This window comes from Aulonocara stuartgranti, assembly GCF_965226115.1.
Source record: "Aulonocara stuartgranti genome assembly, chromosome: 1".
Lineage (NCBI taxonomy): Eukaryota > Metazoa > Chordata > Actinopteri > Cichliformes > Cichlidae > Aulonocara > Aulonocara stuartgranti.
The window spans coordinates 33,067,040-33,087,866 of record NC_138939.1 but is presented as its reverse complement, the minus strand read 5'-3'; the positions used below and the strand labels follow the sequence as shown (position 1 = coordinate 33,087,866).

At 39.0% G+C, this 20,827-nt stretch overlaps 1 protein-coding gene across 4 annotated transcripts in view; it reads right to left on the bottom strand.

The window, feature by feature from the left end:
• Window positions 1–1,291: 1,291 nt before the first annotated feature.
• Window positions 1,292–20,827, bottom strand: part of mapk8ip1b (mitogen-activated protein kinase 8 interacting protein 1b) — a 47,353-nt gene continuing 27,817 nt past the window's right edge. For all 4 annotated transcript variants that reach the window (XM_082535395.1, XM_082535394.1, XM_082535396.1 and 1 more), the window contains 9 exons: window positions 16,983–17,064; window positions 13,850–14,962; window positions 11,845–11,920; window positions 9,467–9,639; window positions 8,833–8,936; window positions 7,899–8,015; window positions 6,954–7,024; window positions 6,658–6,756; window positions 1,292–5,463 (listed from right to left, as the gene is read on the bottom strand). In XM_082535395.1, coding sequence (XP_082391521.1) covers window positions 5,391–5,463; window positions 6,658–6,756; window positions 6,954–7,024; window positions 7,899–8,015; window positions 8,833–8,936; window positions 9,467–9,639; window positions 11,845–11,920; window positions 13,850–14,962; window positions 16,983–17,064 — 1,908 coding nt within the window. In that variant the 3' untranslated portion in view covers window positions 1,292–5,390. The remainder of the gene's footprint in view (window positions 5,464–6,657; window positions 6,757–6,953; window positions 7,025–7,898; window positions 8,016–8,832; window positions 8,937–9,466; window positions 9,640–11,844; window positions 11,921–13,849; window positions 14,963–16,982; window positions 17,065–20,827) is intronic.

Sequence of the window (20,827 nt, the reverse complement as noted above, 5' to 3'; positions counted from 1 at the left end):
TCTCTTCCACAGCATGTCTTTTATCCTGTCTTCCTTCTCTCACCCCAACCGGTCGCAGCAGATGGCCGCCCCTCCCTGAGCCTGGTTCTGCCGGAGGTTTCTTCCTGTTAAAGGGAGTTTTTCCTTCCCACTGTCGCCAAAGTGCTTGCTCATAGGGGGTCATATGATTGTTGGGTTTTTCTCTGTATCTATGAAGCGCCTTGAGGTGACTTTTGTTGTGATTTGGCGCTATATAAATAAAATAGAATTGAATTGAATAGGTAAGGATGTGTGTGTTATGTGAGAATGTATGTGTGTTCTCCTGCTGACCAAAAGGGTCATAAAAGCAGGAAGCAACATCCAAGGCATAAAGAGGGTAGTGTCCACCACACCCAATTTATGGTTCACCCTAGATAACACAGTGAAGCCACAAAAAGGGCAGGAAGCTTACCAAACATCAAACAAACAGTCACAAGGATGTGCTTGTGATAACACTACAGCCCCCACCCAGAACCTCAAGAATCTGGGGAGGGGGACAAAAGAATTCCTTTCATCACAGAGTTAAAACAATGTAGAGATGGTAAGCATAAAAATGACAACATTTAATAATTCACTCTGACACTTATAGGTTCAGAAGTTGGGTTAGTTTGACCAAAAATTGGTTCAAAAGTTGTGACTCAGGAGTTGGGTTGGCGATGTGCTGGGTTCTTTAATTAACTCCCAGGCTTGAATAATTTTGTCTGTTTATAGGTTGGGTGACTTTGATCAAATATTGGGTCAAAATTTTACCCAATTGTTTGGATTGAAGACAAACCTCAGAGAGAGCCAAATCATTCCTTACAAACCACCATTTTCAACTAGACTGTGACCTGATCAGATATCACTGGACTTCTCCTCTACTGTGAAGTAAAACATGGTAAGTACTAAATGCTAAAGTACAGCAACTGCAAATTTCATTGCAATAATTCAAAATTTCACTCAGTAGTTTGTATGGCCCCTACATTCTTGTATGCATGCCTGACTACGTTGGGGCATGCTCCTACTCAGATGACAGATGGTGTCATGGGGCCTCTACTCCCAGTGAGGCCAGCGCTTCACTGAGCACAAAGTTGTATCCAAGTTTCAAGCTGTGCTGTGCAGGCATCACTGGTATGTAGGTGCATAGCAGTACATTACAGTAGGCCTACTGTTAATTTATACATAAATACCCATTAAGATGTAATAAAAAAGCAGTATAAAAGCACAAATTCTCTTGCAAGTTTCATTAACCTTTCTTATCTTTCTTTTATGTAGAGATGCAGCACTGTCACTGGAGTTTGAATCAGGCAGCAGGAGCATGGCAGCAATATATGTTTGTATAACTGATCCCAGCACATTAATGACAGCACACCATGAGATCTGCAGTAAAACTTTTAAATCCAGAATAATTCACAGCTGAAAGAGAAAAGTCCAAAATAAAGAGAAATTTCACAAACTACATGTTGAATCAATACAATGTCATATTTATAATTACAGAAATTAAATTCTTGATTTATACACCCATGTCTGTACACTCTTTGTATAGCCCCTGCTGCAGTCCACGTTCTCCTGTCAGTCTGATCGGCTCTTAAGAGGGGAATTCATAGAAAAGTGAGTGTTGATCTCTCCTGATACAAACACAATGGCTTTCAACAACAGCAGACAACTTGTTTTCTTCAAAATGATTTTTTTTCTGTTTTTGACAATGAAAAACTGACAACTGGTGAGACAACTGCTGAATAGAACATTTTCAATATTCTTCATTAGTGAATCTTGCTTTTACATTTATTTAATTGTCTGATAAATATTGACCACATAAAATATTTAGTTACAAACCGGTGTTAGTGACAAATGATGTAGAAAGAATACTTTGTTTTTAACTGCAAAACAACTGTGCTGTACGTGTGCTGATAAATAAAAAAAATCTCATTATCACAAAAAATGGTGTAACTTAATGTTCATTTCAATAATTCAGATTACCATGAACAATCTGGGTTACTAAAACGTCTATAAAGCTCTGCAACAAGCACTTCCTCCGAATAATTGGTATAACAGCTCAAAAATCATTATTGCTTATTAACCATTATGGCACATTTTACAACATCAAGTCTCAGTGATTATCCACTGTATGCGTTTTCACTGGTTTCACATGTTCACAAACAGGACATTAATAGACTTCCATAACACTTGGGTCAAGTTTTTGTTTCTTTTCATTGTGACTAAGTTCTCAATCAAGCCCAACTTGTGAAATCTCAGGCATGAGCTAATTAAACACAGCTCCTTCTCTAATAATAAAATTCATAATTTCCCAAGTATTATGTAGACTCCTGGGGATACCAGAGACATAATGAGAAGGTGTATTTGAAATCTTTTGGATAAAATATTCACTCTGTATGATCTGAAAGGAATTTTGAAACAGAAACTACAAACACTGTTGCTGTGAACAGTGAGCTGAGTGTCACAAAATTGTTAACCTACAGTTCAATCCATGTTTCTACAATCATCTATGGCAATGAGCAGAAATAAGATGATCACTGATATGGGTGTTAGCAGTGTGTTTACACTAAAGGCCATCCTGGCTCTGCCAGGCACAGAGTTAGGAGCCCAGTTATTTGTCTCACACCTCAATCTTCACCGGGACAGTGGCGCAAACGATAGAGCTGCAACTTTGCACTGAAAGGAGCTGTTTTGAGTTTGCTGTTTGAGGATGGCCTGCAGAAATGAAGGTTTGCTGAAAGTGTAACCTTAGAGGAGCTGGAGGAGCTTCTCTACTGGTCTCTCTGATGGCAACAAATGGTAGAACGAGGATGAATAGAGGAAAAACTGACTATTACCAGCACATGTACAGCAAATAATGTGTAGTGCAGTGGAATGAAAAGCAAATCACAGCAAAACAACTCAATTTGCATTCATCACCTTAAAGTCAACACACACTCAATGGAAAACCCTTAAAAGATTTTAATAATGTTGACTCAAAAAAGTAACAATGATCTCATGAAAAAGAGGCACTACTAGTGAAGATCTGAAGACACCAGTTTTGTTTTTGCTCCCTCGTTAGCACCTGTACCTACTGCACCAAGTATCATTTTCTTGTCTCTACAAGTCTGAGAATGTGTCATATTCTAGTTGCAGAAAAATGTCGTATGAAGGAGTAAACAGCCGAACTCAGATGGGGTTTTTTCTCTGTTAAACATCTTTATCACTAATTTCACACCTAATTAGAGCACACAGTAAAGAAGCATTGCATGTCTGACATTAGACAAGGAATTACTAAGGCTTTACTGAACATATGGACAGAGCTGTGCACGATAGCACCAATAGATGTTTGCTTAAAGTACACACTTGTGTACCTCTAAACATTCTCTGCATGGACAATGCTCAGTACATTTAAGGAGTTCTTTATTCTGCCTTTGTCACAAAGAACTATTCAATGTAGCATCAACACTTTGCTGTTTTTCAACTATGAAAAAAAGTACAAAAGGGGCTGGGGCCATTAGTAAAAAAATACAACTAGTACATCATCTAGAAGAAAAACCCAAGTGTCAGTATGGATGATAATTTAAGCAGACTGGCAATATTAAATTAAAAAAATCAAGCAGCAGCAGTTATACAAATACACCTCTGTAGTTTTCCAGCAGTAGTTAGTGAGAGAGACAAATTGTCTCTTTTCACTTCATTTCTCAACAGAACTTCAGCAAAAAGCTGAGACCTGTAATGCTTTCTCCCCTAGAGATGACATTTGTCAATGTCCCCTGTAAACTTAACGATGGTTTTTGACACCTAAGTCTCTTTCTCTTTCATATATATATATATATATATATATATATATATATATATATATATATATATATATAGAGAGAGAGAGAGAGGGGGTTATTTCTCATTAACTTCTAATGCCACAAAATAACAGAAACCATTCAGTCATGAAAAGAACTTCAATGTTTACTCCAAAGTAACATTTCAAAGAGTAAAGTGTTAATCATTTGATGTGTTCATAGTCTTATACATGTGTTGTAAAGTTAAAACTACAAAGGCTCGTGAAAAAGCTGACCAACATTTGGAAAGCCCAATTGCACACTACCACTAGCACAAAAGACTTGAGCCAGCACCTGGCTCACCTTGGTGGAAAGGGGGAATATGAGATTTTAGTATTTAACTTACATTACATGTTTGTACCCTCATTTTAGGCTTTAACCTAAAACTCCAGTGCATTTGGTCACACTAGCCTCCATCAGGAAGTGAAATCATCAATCCATGGTTTGTCCGTCAATCTTTTGTTTTGGTAGTTTTCCACCAGGAGCAAACTTACACAAGTGGCGAGAGTGAAAAAATCCACCAGTAAAACTCCACCAGTGTGAATCTCCAAATACTGAGCCGCACACATGCAAGAGAAAAGTAGTTTAAAGTCTACTTTAATTAAGCATTAGCATGTAAAGTATATAAATCAATCGGCAAAGTTTACCTTCTGCCTGTCTGACTGAAAAGTGAGAAGCTGAAACCATCTTTTAATTTTATTCAACTAAAACTATTTGAAATTAACTTTAGATACTCAGCTGTTCCTTTACTAGTTAGCTCCAACTGCTTAATGGAAAAGCAAACCTATTCTACTCTTGTGTATTCACACTGTGCTTACTGTACCTTGAATATGCAGTACAGATCTGTGTCTGGGTTTAACAAAAAGCAGTAAAAATGTGGCAAGAACCCCCAAAATGCAGAGCACATCACTGCATCTGATTTTCATTGAGATTTCTCTCTCTCTCTTTGTTTTTTTTTTTTAATAAATGTGGATACGCCTTCATATTAGGTGTGATAAAAGGATAAAATTAACTGTTCCTACATGGGTTTTATTTAGTTTAGTACTCCTTTTTCATTGTGAGGTTGTTACGTCTTTAGTAAATAAACACCTCTCTCGTGCTCACACCCTGGTTACAGTATTTCAAGACAAAATGAACCAACATCACTTGTTTGTTCACTTCCAAGTCAAAAATTCTGCTTTTTCTTTCTTTTTTCCAGCGTACAAAGTGGTCCAGACTGACTCCTGGGCTTTCAGCTTTGCCTCTGCTGACATGATGCTACAGGCTAACAAGCATTGCAGAAACTGATGAGTTAAAATATTTGTGCTTTCCATTTTTGCCTCATCACTGATGCCATTTTGCATATTTTCATTTGCCAGGAAACCCCTCCTTTGGCTCATTTTCATCTCTGGTTGCTGCACAAGGTTTTCACCACAGGTCTGAAACTTGGGCCTTCTATACCTGTTCGTTTGTCAGATGTGTTAATGTTTAATTTTTCTCTTTTTTTGTTTTTGTTTTACCAATTAATGTATATCTGTCCTTCATGCAACATTATGTTATGATACAGCGTACTTTACAGGGTTGTGGTTAAAGGCAAGGCTATTCCAGGTAGATGTCCTCTGTAGGGCATGAGAACTCCACAAACTCTTTATAGTACAGCTGGAAGGCTTTCCTGAAAAGAAAAACACATCACGTCACATAAACTTAATCACAACATAAACATTTCTAATCGAGAGCCAACAGGTGCAGAACATTACAAAGTGCCAGACATGCCTGAGAAAAGCCTTAAGGTTTTGTTTTTGTCATGATCCTGGGTCTTTTGACCCAGCGTTTTGTTTTCTATTATTGTGATTTTGGTGCTGTTCCTCCTCAGTTTAGTGTTTATTCTTTTCTGCCCGTGTATTCGTGTGTCAGGTCCGCGTTTCTTTGTCTGTGTCCTTGCATGTGTAAGTTCCTGTTTTATAGTGAAGGTCTGCGTCTTATGTGAGTGCTTTCAGTTTGACTCCCTTGTCTCGTCACGTTAATCACTCCAAGCTGTGTCCCCCACCTGTGTGTAATCTCCCTGTGTTTCTCTGAGTGTATTTAAGTCGTGTCTTCTGTCATAGTAGTTGCTGGTTTGTCTGCGTTTCTCCCGCCGTCATCCTGTGTGGTTTTCCCTATGTTCTCTACGTCTCCCTGCATCTTGCTTTCATGTCTCAAGATTTCAGGTTTGTTTTTTGTTGTTTAGGTGTTCTTAGTTTTAAGCTCACCCTTGCCATCTCTGTTTGTATCTACATTGGCTAAATAAACTCACTTGCACCAGAGCTGCCGCATCTTGGGTCCTAAATAATTCACACACGGCTTGCCCCGGCAACCTGTGACAGTTTTCTATTTTTTATTCCTTTGAATGAGCTCAATTAAGTTTAAATTGATTTCTGCAGTGTATTTATTTGGTTCCATTTTGTTTTAGTGATTGTTTAAGATCACTTATCACTTTCAGAATAACAGAAGATTTGCTGAGAAGAGAAAAACTGGCTGATCCTGTCAGGTCAAATTTCTTAAAAGGTAAAATGTTTCTAGTAAATACTGCACCCGTATTGTGAGACTGATGGGGGTTACGTTGACTTGCCTGTTTTCTTAACCTGCAGTACAGTGCACTTTCGTGGACACACTAAGGATCTGAAGGGCCTAGTATGAATCAAGATTAATGGGTTAGTGTACCTGGCTTAAACACCATAGTAACTTATACAAGTATTATTTACAGCAAGTTTCAGTGCTGTAAAGATTCTCTGCTGGCGGGATATATTTATATATGCAACTTGTTAAACCGTATCTCACTAAAACCACCAACTGATGCCCAAAGGAAACTTAAAAAAACACAACTCACCCTACTGACTCTGCAAGAGGTTTGGTAGAATTTTCAGACACAAATACGTGGCAGGCAAATCTCTGGTCTGCTGGGTGCTTCGTAATGAAACCAAAATACCTGCAGAGAAGTTTTAAAAAAGACATTCAGTATATTACTTTGACACCTAATAATGATTAACTCCTGCTTTGTTTTATCAGAGAGCAGGAAGAGGTCCAATATTCTTGAATATTTATCTAATAGTGAGACCTTGTGGCAATTTTAGTCTCGACAGAGAGAGCAGCATAACTGCTCTCTCTGCTTCAGTTTTTACTTACTTGCTGTTTTTTGGGTGATAGCCACAAAAGGAGACGTTCTTTAACTGGAAGAAGTGACTGCACTCGTTACTCTGTCAACAGAGGATGCATAAACGTCTAAGATTAACACCAAGAAGCAAACATTTCAAACCCTGTTTCATATATTTTACTTTTATTGATTTTTCTTTTTTTTGCTTGTTGATAAAATAATTAAAGCTTTTAATTTAGACTAGTTGGCGACTGCAATATTAAAATATATCAAGATTGTGCATCACATTGTATTATCTGAACATCAGATCTTGATAAAAGTAAAACATTAATTTCTCAATTGTTTAAACAGATGAACTTTAAATTGATAATGATCCCATATACATACATAGAATTCCCACAGAATTCTTAGTTTCTTTTCGCTGAAGTAATTACTGTGGCCTGACACTAACACGTTTGTCTGCAGTACCAGTCGGCAGCCACATGGTGGCGATGTGTCTCATGTGTTCCTTCAACACTGTGCTGATAGATTATAGCTTCTCGCTCTCTTTCTCTGCCTTACTCTTCAAATATACACTCGCCAACCTCTTTATTAGGTAAACCTGTTCAACTACAAAAAAATGCAAAAATCTAAATAGCAAATCGCAGTGTAGTAACCCAATGCATTTAGATGTAGACATGGTTTAGACAACATGCTGAGGTAAAACTGAGCATCCCAGTTATTTCTGCCACACAGGCTGGTTTGAGTACTGCTAACAACTAGGAGCCTTTTCTTCTTCAGAAACAAAATATTTTAATTTGAAAGAAAATCTTTATCAGTTAAAAACACATGAACCAAACCATGCATCACTGAAAAAGTGAGATCCTTAACCTTTTCACCTTTCCAAAAGATTGCTGATGAGCTTTTATTTGATTAGTCTGTGAAGTTGCATGTAATTATTTCACAGTAGACATACACAGGCTCAGTAAACGTCTTACTCTGTCACAAGCATAATAATCCTCTTGAACTGAAAGCTTGATGCCCTTCACACTGATCTCCAGGATGCATGAGGAAGGTGGGTTATACTTGACTGTCATCCTTCGGTTAGTAGCAATCTGTAAGACACGTGTTAGATTGTTTTTGAAAATGTTACTAGAATAAAGCTCTTCAAAAGTTTCCTTTACCTGTGAATATGCAAACAAACAAATTGCAAACCTCTGCCAAGGCAGCTCTAGCTCTGGGCAGTATTTACTTTTAAGGGGATAATATTGTAGTTTGAATGTATTAACTTTAAAGTGCAATTAAAAAAAATTCAATTTGGGGTTAACTTGAAAGTAAAATATAGGCAGTGAGGTCAACTGAAACAAAAGGCACTAGAATTTAAAACAAAGGTAAAAGACGTTTTTCAAAGGTTTGACCTTAAAAAAAAGAGGTCAGAGTAACGTTATGCAAAACTTATGATCCCTATATATCATTCCCTATATGCGTATATGTCGTCAATAAGTAAGAGACATAGTCTTCTGTTGAACTTAAAGGAGAGGTCAGAGGTCAAATGTGACAAGATAAAAACAACTCCAAGAATAATAGTTACTAAGTTGTAAAGGCTTTAATGGATTGTTAACATCACAACTTTTTGAGCTATCAAAGCAAAACAACACAAAGGCACACAAATGCAACTTAAACCCCTATGGTGTTGAGTTTAGTTCTTTTATGCCTCTGAGTTTATTTGTATCTCTCATCTCTTGTTTTCTTGTCTCTGTCTCATCCCTGTGTCTCCTATGACAGAGACATGTTCTCTGTGTATGTCTCCCAGTCATGTCTGTATTTGGTCTCTGTCCCTCTCTCTCTTTCCCTTCCGCGTCTCTTGCTCCTCTTTCCCCCCACATGTCTCGTCTCCTATAACTTACACATGCGTGAAAAACATGAGCTTACCTTCTGCATAGCTGCACACAAAACATCGTTTCCTTTGTGATAGGGTACTTGAACTGACCCCAGAAACTTTAGGCGGTATCTGTCAATCCATTCATTGCTCTTTACTGCACAGAGAAAAGCAGAAAAACAACAACAATGACAATAAACACAAGAAGCAAGATGTGTAAAATGTAATACTTCATACAGCACTATATTCCAGCTACAATTCAGTCACTAGCTCCTTTAAGGGAAAAGAATACATTTTTGAGCTGTCGATCAGTACCACTGACTAATAATCTGTTATAGCATTGCACTTCACATCATTTCATACTTTATCCCCTGTTGCTTGCTGCATACACCACCTTGGGATTTCAAAAGTAGAGTAAAACACTCCCTGGAGTGCACATTAACCCCACATATCAGAGCACACTCCATGCAAGAACCCTGATAGGCTTCCCATCCACAAACACAACTATGCCAGAGGTACTGAATCTAGAAAATCTGATCACTGATGACATTTCTGATGTTCATGGCATGTAAACAGCCCCCCCCCCCCCCCCCCTTTTTTTTTTTTTTTTTTAAGCCTAAAGCAGCCATCTCTCTCTTTACTAACATATTCGTGGCCCACTCCTACAAATCCCAGCACTATTGGTACCTTTGTAGTTCTCCGTGTCCTTGGTCACCTCTACAGCGTAGTAGGCCGGGAAGACCCCACGAGCACCAGTTCGCATATTGTAGCCCTCATACCAGTAATCCTCTGCCTGGACCTCCACCAACAGCGGGTCATCCACCTCTAGCTCCAACTCATCTTCGTGCCGAGGGACAAACCTGTCGAGAAAGATGTGAGATTTTTATGTGCTAACTGCTCCACAAAGTAGCTCTGAATTTAAAATGAAATTTAAGGTTTAAAAGTCAAACACGGGTTTCCTACGCCTGCTTGTCGTTACAAGGAAATTTTTAAACAGTGTAAAGAAAAAAATAAAATCAGTGACTTAAATGCAACTTATGTCTGTTAGCTGGTCAGGTGTGTTGCTACACAATATTACACACAACCCAGGGTAAAAATGAACTACAATCAGTTCCTTGCTTACAGCTATATATTAGTAACACTGTATTTTTCCATTTGATGTACAGTGTGAGGACACTTTAAAGAAGGCCTGTCAAACTCATTTTACACTGTGGGCCACATCCAGGTCATTTTGATGTTAAGTGGGACAGATCTAAAAACTCCCCTTTCTAAAGACATTTAACCACAAATTTAATCTCCAATACAGTAATATCAGAAAAAGGAAAAAAAAAAGGAATTTTTGTCATTTTCATGTTTTACATGTTACTTGTTTACTTTGATGTAGTATGAATGGCTATGGGGGAGGTCTGTATTACTGTGGAAAGCTGTAAAACCTATGCAAATACAGTTACAAATCCAAAATTTACACCCTCCTTACCCTTTTTCTAAAGCCATCCATTGGGTTGGACTGAAGTCTTTTCTGGGCTGAATCTGGCCCCTGGGCCTTATGTTTGACATACCTTATTTCCGCCACTAAATTTATTTGTATATTTTTTCTTTGCCATCCATAACTCAACATCTTGAGCTATATGTCCAAGCTAAAATTTCAAGAAAATAACTCAAGATTTTAAGGTAGCTCAGTCAATCAGGAAGCTCTGTGAAGGTACGTCATTTCCTTGTTACCTGTAAGCAAAAGGTGGAAGGCATTAGCTACCAAAGCTGAAGCTGTAGGTCATGATTGAGTCAACTGCTGAGTTCTTTCAGCATGGTTTCAGAAATGATGAAATCTCTGCGTTATTAGCTAAAAGGCATGCTGTTATTATCAGCACGCAGCAGTTTGTACATGTTTACACTGGTAGCTCATGGATACTATCACTACCCAAGGTTGAGTGTGCCTGTGTCACTGCCATCTGTTTTCAGGTAACAAAGAAATGTCAACTTATTAACTAAAAATTTGGAGAAAATAACTCAAAATGTCAAGTTATGGATGGCATTTTTTTCCAGTGGTGAAAACTTCCATATGACAGAAAAAAACCCCAGAAAGCAACTGGTGCAGTTATAGGAAAGTCTCAGTTTTCTTTTCCCAGTTACAATTACGTCATTCTTGGATAATAAAAAAGTAGGATCTCCCAGTTTCTTCCAGTTAAATTAATGCAAAACTGAGGTCATACTCTTTGGCCTTCTACTTTTAACTGAGTGCTTGGAAGATGACCCGGGCTCTTTGATACTATTAAATTACAAGTTATATAATTCTAAACTAACCTCATCTTTGACACAAATTGGAAATTTACCAAACAAATAAATGCTGTAGTCAACAATCTGCAGACTAAAATCTTTTCTTAAAAGAACAGGGAGTACAGGGAGTTTTAAGAACCCTTTTTTAGTTTTATTGAAGCACTTTGGTTTTAAATGTGCTGTAAAATCTACTTATTTATTTTAATAAATAAGTAAGTAGGTCAGGATGGAAAAATTGCGATGATGGTTTATCATTAAAACACTTAAAAAACACACCTTTCTGTTAAATGCCTGTAGATTGGCTCATTCTAAAAAAAAATGCTGTTTGACTTATTTGAGTTATCTGAAAGCTGCTGGATGAATTACTCATTTCTACGAAAGATTCATTAGTAAAGATGAACACCAACCATTTAATACTTCAGGTGATCATCTTTGCTTACACAATCTGGTCTGTTTGACCAAAGACATAAGAGGCTGGATAGGAAAAATAGAATCTCAAATGTTTATAACGGTAACTGACTGGGAGATGAATGCCACACTTTATTGATAATATAAGCATAGTGTGTCATTTGATATTACCGCAGTGTTATTTCATCAATCCACACAAGTTTTAAACATTATTACAATATCAAACCCTAAGACTTATTTTTCCCATTTCTTTACTATGGTTTTCACAATTCATTAACATCATAATCAACAGAAGTGACAGCACACACTACATACTGTCATTTTTCACGGTTTTACAATGTCTGTTGGGATTACAGCGAGGATGGTAGTGTAACTGTCATTACCTATAGACTGCTCGGTGGCTCTGATCCTTCTCCTCACCATTTATGATACAGGAATATAAACCAAAGGATTCTGCACCTTGAATACCAAAAAAAGGACAAAAAAACAAGAGAGATTTATTTTAAAATAGGAAGTAAACAGTATGCAATGTCAGCCTTTGTGTCAGGCTTGCAAAAAGATTAATGACACAGGCTTATAATTTGTAACACAAGTCCAAAAAAGACCACAGAGAACATAATTAGGAGATGCAGCATTTACATGTATGCATTCTCTGAGACATAAATCACACTTTAATCAGGCATGAAGCAAACGTGCATTGTGTATTTCTACCTACATTCCCCTGAGACCTTTGTGACTGCTGCCTGAACTGCTCAGAAAAACTGCTGCAGCATTTCTAATGAGACTAAAATACATGGATCCCTTCCAAGAGACCGGCCTGGACTATTAGAGCAAATACTGTAAACACGCGTATCTCCTAATCTCTGTCTCCATAACATGAATTGCCTCTTGTGCCCATTAATGCTGGCTCTTTAACAGACACTATGATGAGGGTCAATGTGTGGCTGGCAACAGCAATTGAATCAGTCCTGCAGTCCTCAAACAGAGAATTCTCATCTCCCTCTCAGTGCAGCGCTCTTTCTCATTGAGAGATCACAGATAGTCTGTTTAAGCAACATCTCTTAGACAGAGCCTGCAGCTTTAATAAGATATGACAAAGGGATCTTCATTGTCCCCACAAGATTTCTAATTCTTTAGACCCCTTATCATCAAAATAGTCCAAATTTACTCTTAAATCTTACAACTTAGATAACATTTTTAGGTTTTAATGGAATTCACTAAAAGTTAACTGTGTTAAAACAAAACTTTACAGTCGTTTTACAGATGTTGAGCATTTGCAAAGCACTGATTTATCTGACAAATCATATCATATCTCTGATAAAATAAACCTTGTTGACTAAATATGGTGACACAAGAAATCAATTTTGTCCCGGCTAAATACTTAACCACATAAGTGGGCATTGGGTGCTGTTGGAATACTACTACAAAAGTAGTAGTTAATAGCTAATTAAACAGGTAATACTTACAATTCAATTAGACTTTCTAAGTCTCTTCTAGGCTATTAATACTCAGTAGAATATCTGAGTAGATATTTTCTGAATTTCACAATCAGTGCATTGTTGTTCTGCTTCCTACTGAAAATGAATGAATCTTCCAGTGGAAGTGACACAAAATTACATCAAGCAATGCGCCTTTAGTCAGTTTGGGAAGTTTTACAGTTTTATGGAAGTGTTATGTCTAGAACTTCAAATGCCTCACTAACTTCTTTCTAGATGTGTGTTTTCTCACATCCCCTTAACAAGCTGGCTGAGCACCTTTTCACTAAACAGGTAATTTAAATGTCCAGTCTACTGCTTTTATTCTCGAGACTTAAAAGCAGAAGTGACATAATTTTAAAATAAATAAAAAAAATACTACTGCTTTGCAAATACAGTACATAGTAAATGTAATAGCCAATGGTTATACTGTGTATCAGTACGGCTTAGTATTGTATTACTCCACAGTTAGGACAGCCATGTGGATGACTGTGTTTAGTGTATGACAAAATTTTGATTCCTGAACATTCCTGTGGCTTTGCTTCATCAGCTGCGCTGCTTTAAGCCTTGAATAGCAATTGTTGCCAGTTTGGCTAGACACCACTGACAGTGTATATTTAAAGAGAATTAGGCAGAGCACCAGCCAGTAGTGCTGATAAACTTCCTGGCATTTACAAGCAAGTCTCAGAAATGTAGTTAATGGATTAAAGGGAAAAATGTAAAAAAAACCAAAAACAAAACCCCAAACTGCCATCAGCACTGTCAGACGACCACATTTGCTAACCAAAGTGAGTTTCTTCAAGAAGTCTTTATACTACTACTACTACTATTACGCAACAAAAAAACAAACCAAAAGCTAAATGCTAGCCATCGCCACCATTTATGTTTGGAATTGAGTTTTTACCAGACTTACTGGAGGAGCGAGAGCGCCCATTCATGAAGACATTGAGGAACTTCTTGGAGAAGTGGAGGTCCGCCTCTGGAGTAGAATCCTCAGATAGGCACGCTGTGGCCTCTCGACGCACTCCTCCCATACGAGGGTCATGCTCCTCTTCCTCTTCCTCATACTCCTCTCCGATGGCTGACTCGTATGGAGACGAGACACAGTTGTCATAGACGGTGGCCGAGTCGCTGTCATCGCTGTAGCCTTGGTAACACTGCCGGAGACTGACTAACTCCAGCTGAGCATGTTCATCCACCACCAATGTATATTTAACTGAGTCATATGTCAGGCCGCTGGCCTCTGAGCTCATGGAAGTCCTCGGTGGGGCAGCTCCCTTTACCCCTCCCTTTCTCATCTTTGCATCCATTATTAACCTGTCCACATCCTCGTCGTCCCCACAGTAGCTTTCATCTGTGGCATCAACGTACTCAACTGATGACCCAGCCCTGAGCATTGCCCCAGCTCCTGTACTTGTCCCCTTTAGGCTGAGGTCCAGTGCATGGGAGGAGTGAGCTGACACAGCCATGCTAGGTGGCGTGATGAGGGACTCTACACAGGAAGCGTATGACGGTGGGGGGACATAGATCTCGTCTTCCTCATAGATGGAGGGGTTGGTCCGGTCCGGGAGGGGCTGATAAGGAGGTGGTCCCTCTGTGTCAGAGCTAATGGACATGCGTCCCTGCTCAGTCTGCTGTGAGAGGAAAGGCCGGTCCTGGACGGTGGGGGGTTCCAGGGGATCTGCGGAACGTTGCACAGGAGTCAGATAGATCTCCTCTGTTGGCTCTATATGAACATCTGTGTGGTATCTAATCCTCTCCCTGTGGGACCCACTGCCATCTGCTTTCCCTGAAGGATATAGAGGAGCTGGTGCATAGTTCTGTGGTGGTGGTGGTGCCGGTGGCTTCTCCTGAATCTTGGACCGTGTCCCAGCCCCTGCAGATGAGCTGTGCGAGTGTCCCGAGGTGTGACTGTGTCTGCAGGGGGCGTCGGTGGAGGTCCCGCGGTCTTTGGTCTGCGCTCCCCCACCGTGCACCTTGTCCTCGTCGCTTAGACAGCTGTGCTCACGTGGAGGGGTGAGGTCACCTAGAGGGAGTGCGGGCGTGAGCAGAAACATGCAGACACCCAAGCAAACACACATGCAGACGCAGATGCACAAGCAAAGCCCAGACGCGCACACGGAGCAAACATACGTGATGCAGAAACGCAAACATGATGGACAAACAAATGCGCACACATGCACGAAGACAGACATGGCAACGAATGCACAGGCAGATAAAATAAAGCACACACAGAAAGAGAGAAAAGTAGAAATGGTTAGGTAACGGATGTCAGGATTACACAGCCAAATCCCCATTACTCATCAAATTCAGAGTGTGGCCAGGAGAAGGTGATTGACGTGTTATGTCATAATCCATTGGCAGGGGATTCAGACATCATTCCCGAGTATTTTAAATGGTATTTAAATAACAGAGGGGCTAATTCAGGACAGGACTGATTTCAAATTAAATCTGTTTCATTTTCATTTAAATGTTAAATCTGTGCACACAAGAAGCACTGCAAAATTGAAAGAATTTTTTCATTCAGTGGCGGTCCTAGCCTGTTTGGCGCCCTGGGCGAACACACCCTCTGGTTCTAATTTTGCACTCCAGTATGAACACAAATCCCCCATATCGAGGATCATCACAATTAACCTAATAGACCTAAACCTTAGTTCACAGATTGACTTTGTCTAAGGTGTATTTCTGGGATTTCACACAACCCAGGATTCAAATCATGAATACATAATGGGCTTGGATTTACAACATTATGAATGAAATGTGCTCTACTTGGAAGCAGCAGGGCCCCTCCCCTTTCGACGGGTTGTGTGTGAGACTTTAAATCATCAAACTGGAAAATATAAATTTTTAATTGTTATTGATCCCTTTACCCCGAGTCCTAAAGTGTATATTTATTTTCTTACTCTTCTTATATATATTGTTTGTTTACTTGCACTGCTGTAACTGAAGCCTACTGTACTGTATGTAGCGGAGATGACAAAGTTTTACTTTGACTTCAGCAGTAAGCAGGCGCACCGAGGGCTCTCGCGCTCACTTTTCACGTACAGAATTTCGAAAAAACATTGGTGCAAATTATAAGTCTGTATCATAATGTCTGGTGTTTTCGTGTTTGTTGGGTTGTTTTTATTTTGCGAGTTGGTTATTAGATGCTGCTCCAGCCAGCCAGAGAATCCCCCGCCGCCCCGCCCTCTCCTCCCTGTGCCGCAAGCACCAGGCGCACCTCGCAAACGGAGGGCGCCCTTACTCCCAGCAAATGGGCGATAGAAAACCGATCGGTGCCTATGCCATTCCTAATATGCGCTGGCATGACGTCGGGGCAGCATGAATACGAGCAATGATCTGGCAAACAGATTTACATTTGTTTTGTTCAGTGAGTCTGACATATCAAATGACAAATCGACTATAGTGCTCGCAGTCACACCTAATGAAATTCAATCCAATCCAAATAAAACCAAACTACCCAGACAGCAACACTGTAACACTTGCCATTATTTCAATTTATATAATTTATAGGGCATGGAATAAAAGGGCATCATCTCACAACAATGTGCTTTAAAAGCTCTAAAGTTTGTCCCTATTACTTGAATAGAACATAAAAGTTCATTTCGCCTGAATTTGGAAGCTTGTTCCCCAGATTTGCCTTTAAAAGGTCGACTTAACACCTAATATTTACGTTTTTCTAACTGTTGGCTGTGAATCTGGTTACTCTAGCTTTGGATGGTGCTCTTCAAAGAACAGCATCAATGGGCTATGACAGCCTCTAGCTAGCTTTAAGCCTCAGCTGGCTTCCAAACACGCACAATATACAGCATAGCCTCAGCTAGCTCAACTTGTCCCAGCAGCTAATCCAAGGCTGAGCAGTGTCCCCAAGGTTCAGAGGGACACACAAGCTGTCAGACTCAATGCAAATCACACACGCCGACACTGACTGAATGTTACTAACACAACAATGGATTCTGTCCAGCACATCCCAGTTACCATCAACTAAATGAGAAAATGTGTCTAAACTAAAACATGACTCATAAACATGATGTGGGGAAGCTCACCTGTTTTAAGGGGCGAGGATGAGCCTGAAACCTTCTCCTGCCAACTGTACTTCTTACCAAGGGAGTTGTTGTTTAACGTGTCCTGAAAAAAGAAGAAGAGGAAGGAAGTTGAGAGAAGGAACAACAGATGGATAAAAGAGGAACAGAGATGGGTTTGCTCACTGAATTCTGGATCCTGACACAACATATACAACTTCTCTGTGTGTGAGTGTGTGTGTCTCTCTCTTCCTCTCGCTTCTCTCTCACTTCATATACACACATGCACACACAAACCTTTTATTCTGTTGAATGAGCAGGAACTCTTTTGTCCATGCTCCGTGGTGTGCATTTAAAGGGACCTGACATTTACACAAGCCACTGGGAAACACACTCACGCAGTCAGACAGCCTCTTTAGGCTGTTTTGGGGGGTAATTGCTGATTGAAGTCATGAAACTTGTGAGGTTTCCTTTCTTTCTATACATTTCTAAATATGGAAATCAAGAAAGAATAAAAGCAAAATCAACCTTGTTACAAAAATCTATATGAACATCTTTGTGGTATCTATATGACACTTTCATTTATAAGTACAGAAAAAGAGAGGTTGCTGATCATTGTCACTGATGAAAGGAGTCATTTAAAGAGCAGCTTATCAGTGATTGGTGAACAGATCATAAAGGGTGTGGCTGCTCACAGTGACATCTCTGCTGAATTAAATACAACTCAGTGCATCCAGTCCACACCCACAATCAGTCACAACACAGTGACTGAAACACTTCTCAGCATGATATTAAAGTTGTTCTTAAGCCATGTTTTAATCTCTTTTTAAAATATATGTATAAAAATGCAGCAACCAATAAACTAATTGATCATGGCATCTAGAATAGGCCGAAGAAGCCAGCAGTGTTTCCAGAAAATTTGGCATTTAGCCACCAAATAGGTTTTAAAAGGAATTATTCAAAACCTGCCAAACACGCTTATGAATCTAATCATTATCACGACTGATATATTTTGTGACTCAGTGGCTTATTTTAACGGCTTCCACAGAAAGACTATGGTTTAACACTCAGTTGTAGATAACAGAAGAGTTAAACAGAGATTTTAACAGATGGAGAGCTGGAAACTCCTGTGACGACAGCACGCACAAAATAACATCTTTTCCTCCTCCGTCCACCCACTACGTGTGACTCACTTTTCCATCTACGTGTACCAGGCGGAGACAGGGCTGTTGCCATGGTAAAGAGTGAATCAGCAGGTAGGAAACAACTGCATATATCTGAGGACTCAGAGTCCATGACTAAAATCTGTGTGAATTTGATACAACAGAACACAAGCTTGCCAAGTTGAAGTGTTTGGAGACCTTGGAAGCTGAATGAATGAGATGGGGCGCCTTAATTGACAGCTGTCTCAGCCTATCACAGCTGCATCTTGTGTCACCCTGCCATATTTGGATTTTCTGCATGAATTTCATTGCAAATTGAGCTAGCTATTAAAACCAGGTCAGCTTGAAACTTTATAAATCAATTTTAAATGACAACATGCTACTTGTTCTTGCTGGTATCTAAGCAGACCTTCCTTATAGTCACACTGCCACACAAACACACATGCACTTCAACATATGGAGCATGCCCGATAAGTAATTAGAGTTAGATTAATCCTTTCTCGGAGGGACATCTGTCTCTCTGCCCACTGAATCACTTCAATTGGGAAGCAAAAGTGGACACAGTCTGTAAAGCAGCACCCTCCTCAGTACTGCAAAAGATTTATTATACTGTGCATCTTTGACTACTCGATATTTCAAATACTATAACAACTAAAAGGTGGACAGAATCAGAACTGGTTATTCATTTTAAAATGGATAAAGAAAACTAATTTTACCTCATTTATTTGACCACTGCACAAGGAAAAAAGGTTTTTAAATGATGAAATTCAACCTCTTAACAGTCTGACTCGATGTGGCACTATTGACATTACTGGATTAAAAAATACTGCTTTTGAAAAAACCCTCAGTGTGTTAACGCTGATCAGAGATGCTTTTGTTCAGACATGGGACTCGCTGCAAAACGATGCAGAGCAAATATGCCGTATACTTTTGCATTTCTGCACACTCATTGACCTGGAAACAGTCGCCCAGTGTACACAACCTACTCATCTTCTAACAATTCAAGGTCTGAGAAAAAACATTAATGACTGGAAATCATCCTAAATCTTCTGTCTCATTCCTGCTGTGTAAGGATGCACACTGTGAAAGTCTTCACTGTCACCTCTGCCTCAACTGATTTAGCCATGCTGTCTCAATAACAGAACAATACTTTAATAAATCTACTTCAGCGATGACAGATCAGGTTTTTTTTTTATAATGCCATGTGATCTTCTCAATCTATCAATTTTGATGGTATTTCAGACACAGATTTTGTTTTGTGTTTCGTTTTACTAAAACATAATATTACCCCGATTTCCTTGATCACACCTGATGATATTTTTTATGACCAAAAAGTATTTTAAATAATAAGTATCTAAGTAAAAACGCGACACCCGCAACTGCTAATGAATTTATCTGGTATAAAATGCAGCCTGTTGATCTGTGTCTTCACTTTCATTGCATGTATTAAACTTTTTAAAGAAACCTCAACAGTAAAGTATTTCAGCACTGGTTTAAATGTTTTTTTTCTAGTTGCTGTATAAAAGGTAAAAATGAACAGTGCTGGAATAGACAAGAAGATTTCCCCAGTTGAAACATAACTAAGACCAATTACTTCCTTTATACTTTTCATTTTTGACAGCTCAAACAACCTACAGGAACAAAGCGGAGCACTGAGCAGAGCAGACTTTGCTTCCAGATCAAGTGCAAAGCAAAGGCAAACAGGCTGTAGACGCTTGGCTGATCACGCTGACTGCCTGCACTCAAGGAGGCCAAACTCACTCACTGTATACATTACTATGTATATGACATAGAGGTAGTTCTACATTTCAGTGAATCAAAGGAAATATTTCTAGAATTCAAATGTAAACATGAATAAAATGATTTAATTTGTTTTCTTGAATGACATGGTTTTGCCTTTTTTCTCTCAAATTAATTCCATCACATTAACAAGTCATGGCAACAAATCCTTTATTATCTGAATTAACAGTGTAATGTATCATGTAACATTATTTCTGACTCTTTAGCCCATTTTATAGTATTTTGTTCGGTTATAAGGCAAAGTATCTGTATTGTTCATCCAACCATATTCTCTGAAGCTCTTTTCACCTAACAAGTTCTAATCCACTCACTACATGCTACTTTTCCTTCCCAGAACTGAAAGAAACATCAGTGACGCTTGTGCAGGTGTTGAAACATCTCCTGGAGCTAGCTAAAGGTTTTGATTTTGTGCACATTAGATGTGTCTTATTTGAACTTGGACACTGTCCTCAAGTCAAGAAGATCAACGTATTAGCAAGAGGCTATAATGATGAATGTCCTGGTCTAGTAATCATTACGGATATAAAGGAGGGAGTCAAGAAAACAATAAGATGAGGACCTCAACTTCAAGTAACTCAATAAGTAATTATTAACAAACTACAAACACTATCTGAACCAAATCAGTTCATACTTTACCATGACAACCAAGGCTTTTATAACCTTTTGATCCAAGTCATAATGTTTTCCTTATCTGAACAAAGTACTTCAGCCCTCATCACTATCTTTCACTCTGATGTCTACCACCTACTCAAACCATAACTATACCACTGTCATTATCAAAACTTAATTAGCAGATTGTAATGCTCAATTTTTAATTCATAGGTTTTACTGAACAAAAAAAGAAAAATCTAAATGTGTGCTCTATAGTGCAAATACATTTTTTAAACACACCTTCACTGTCGCAGT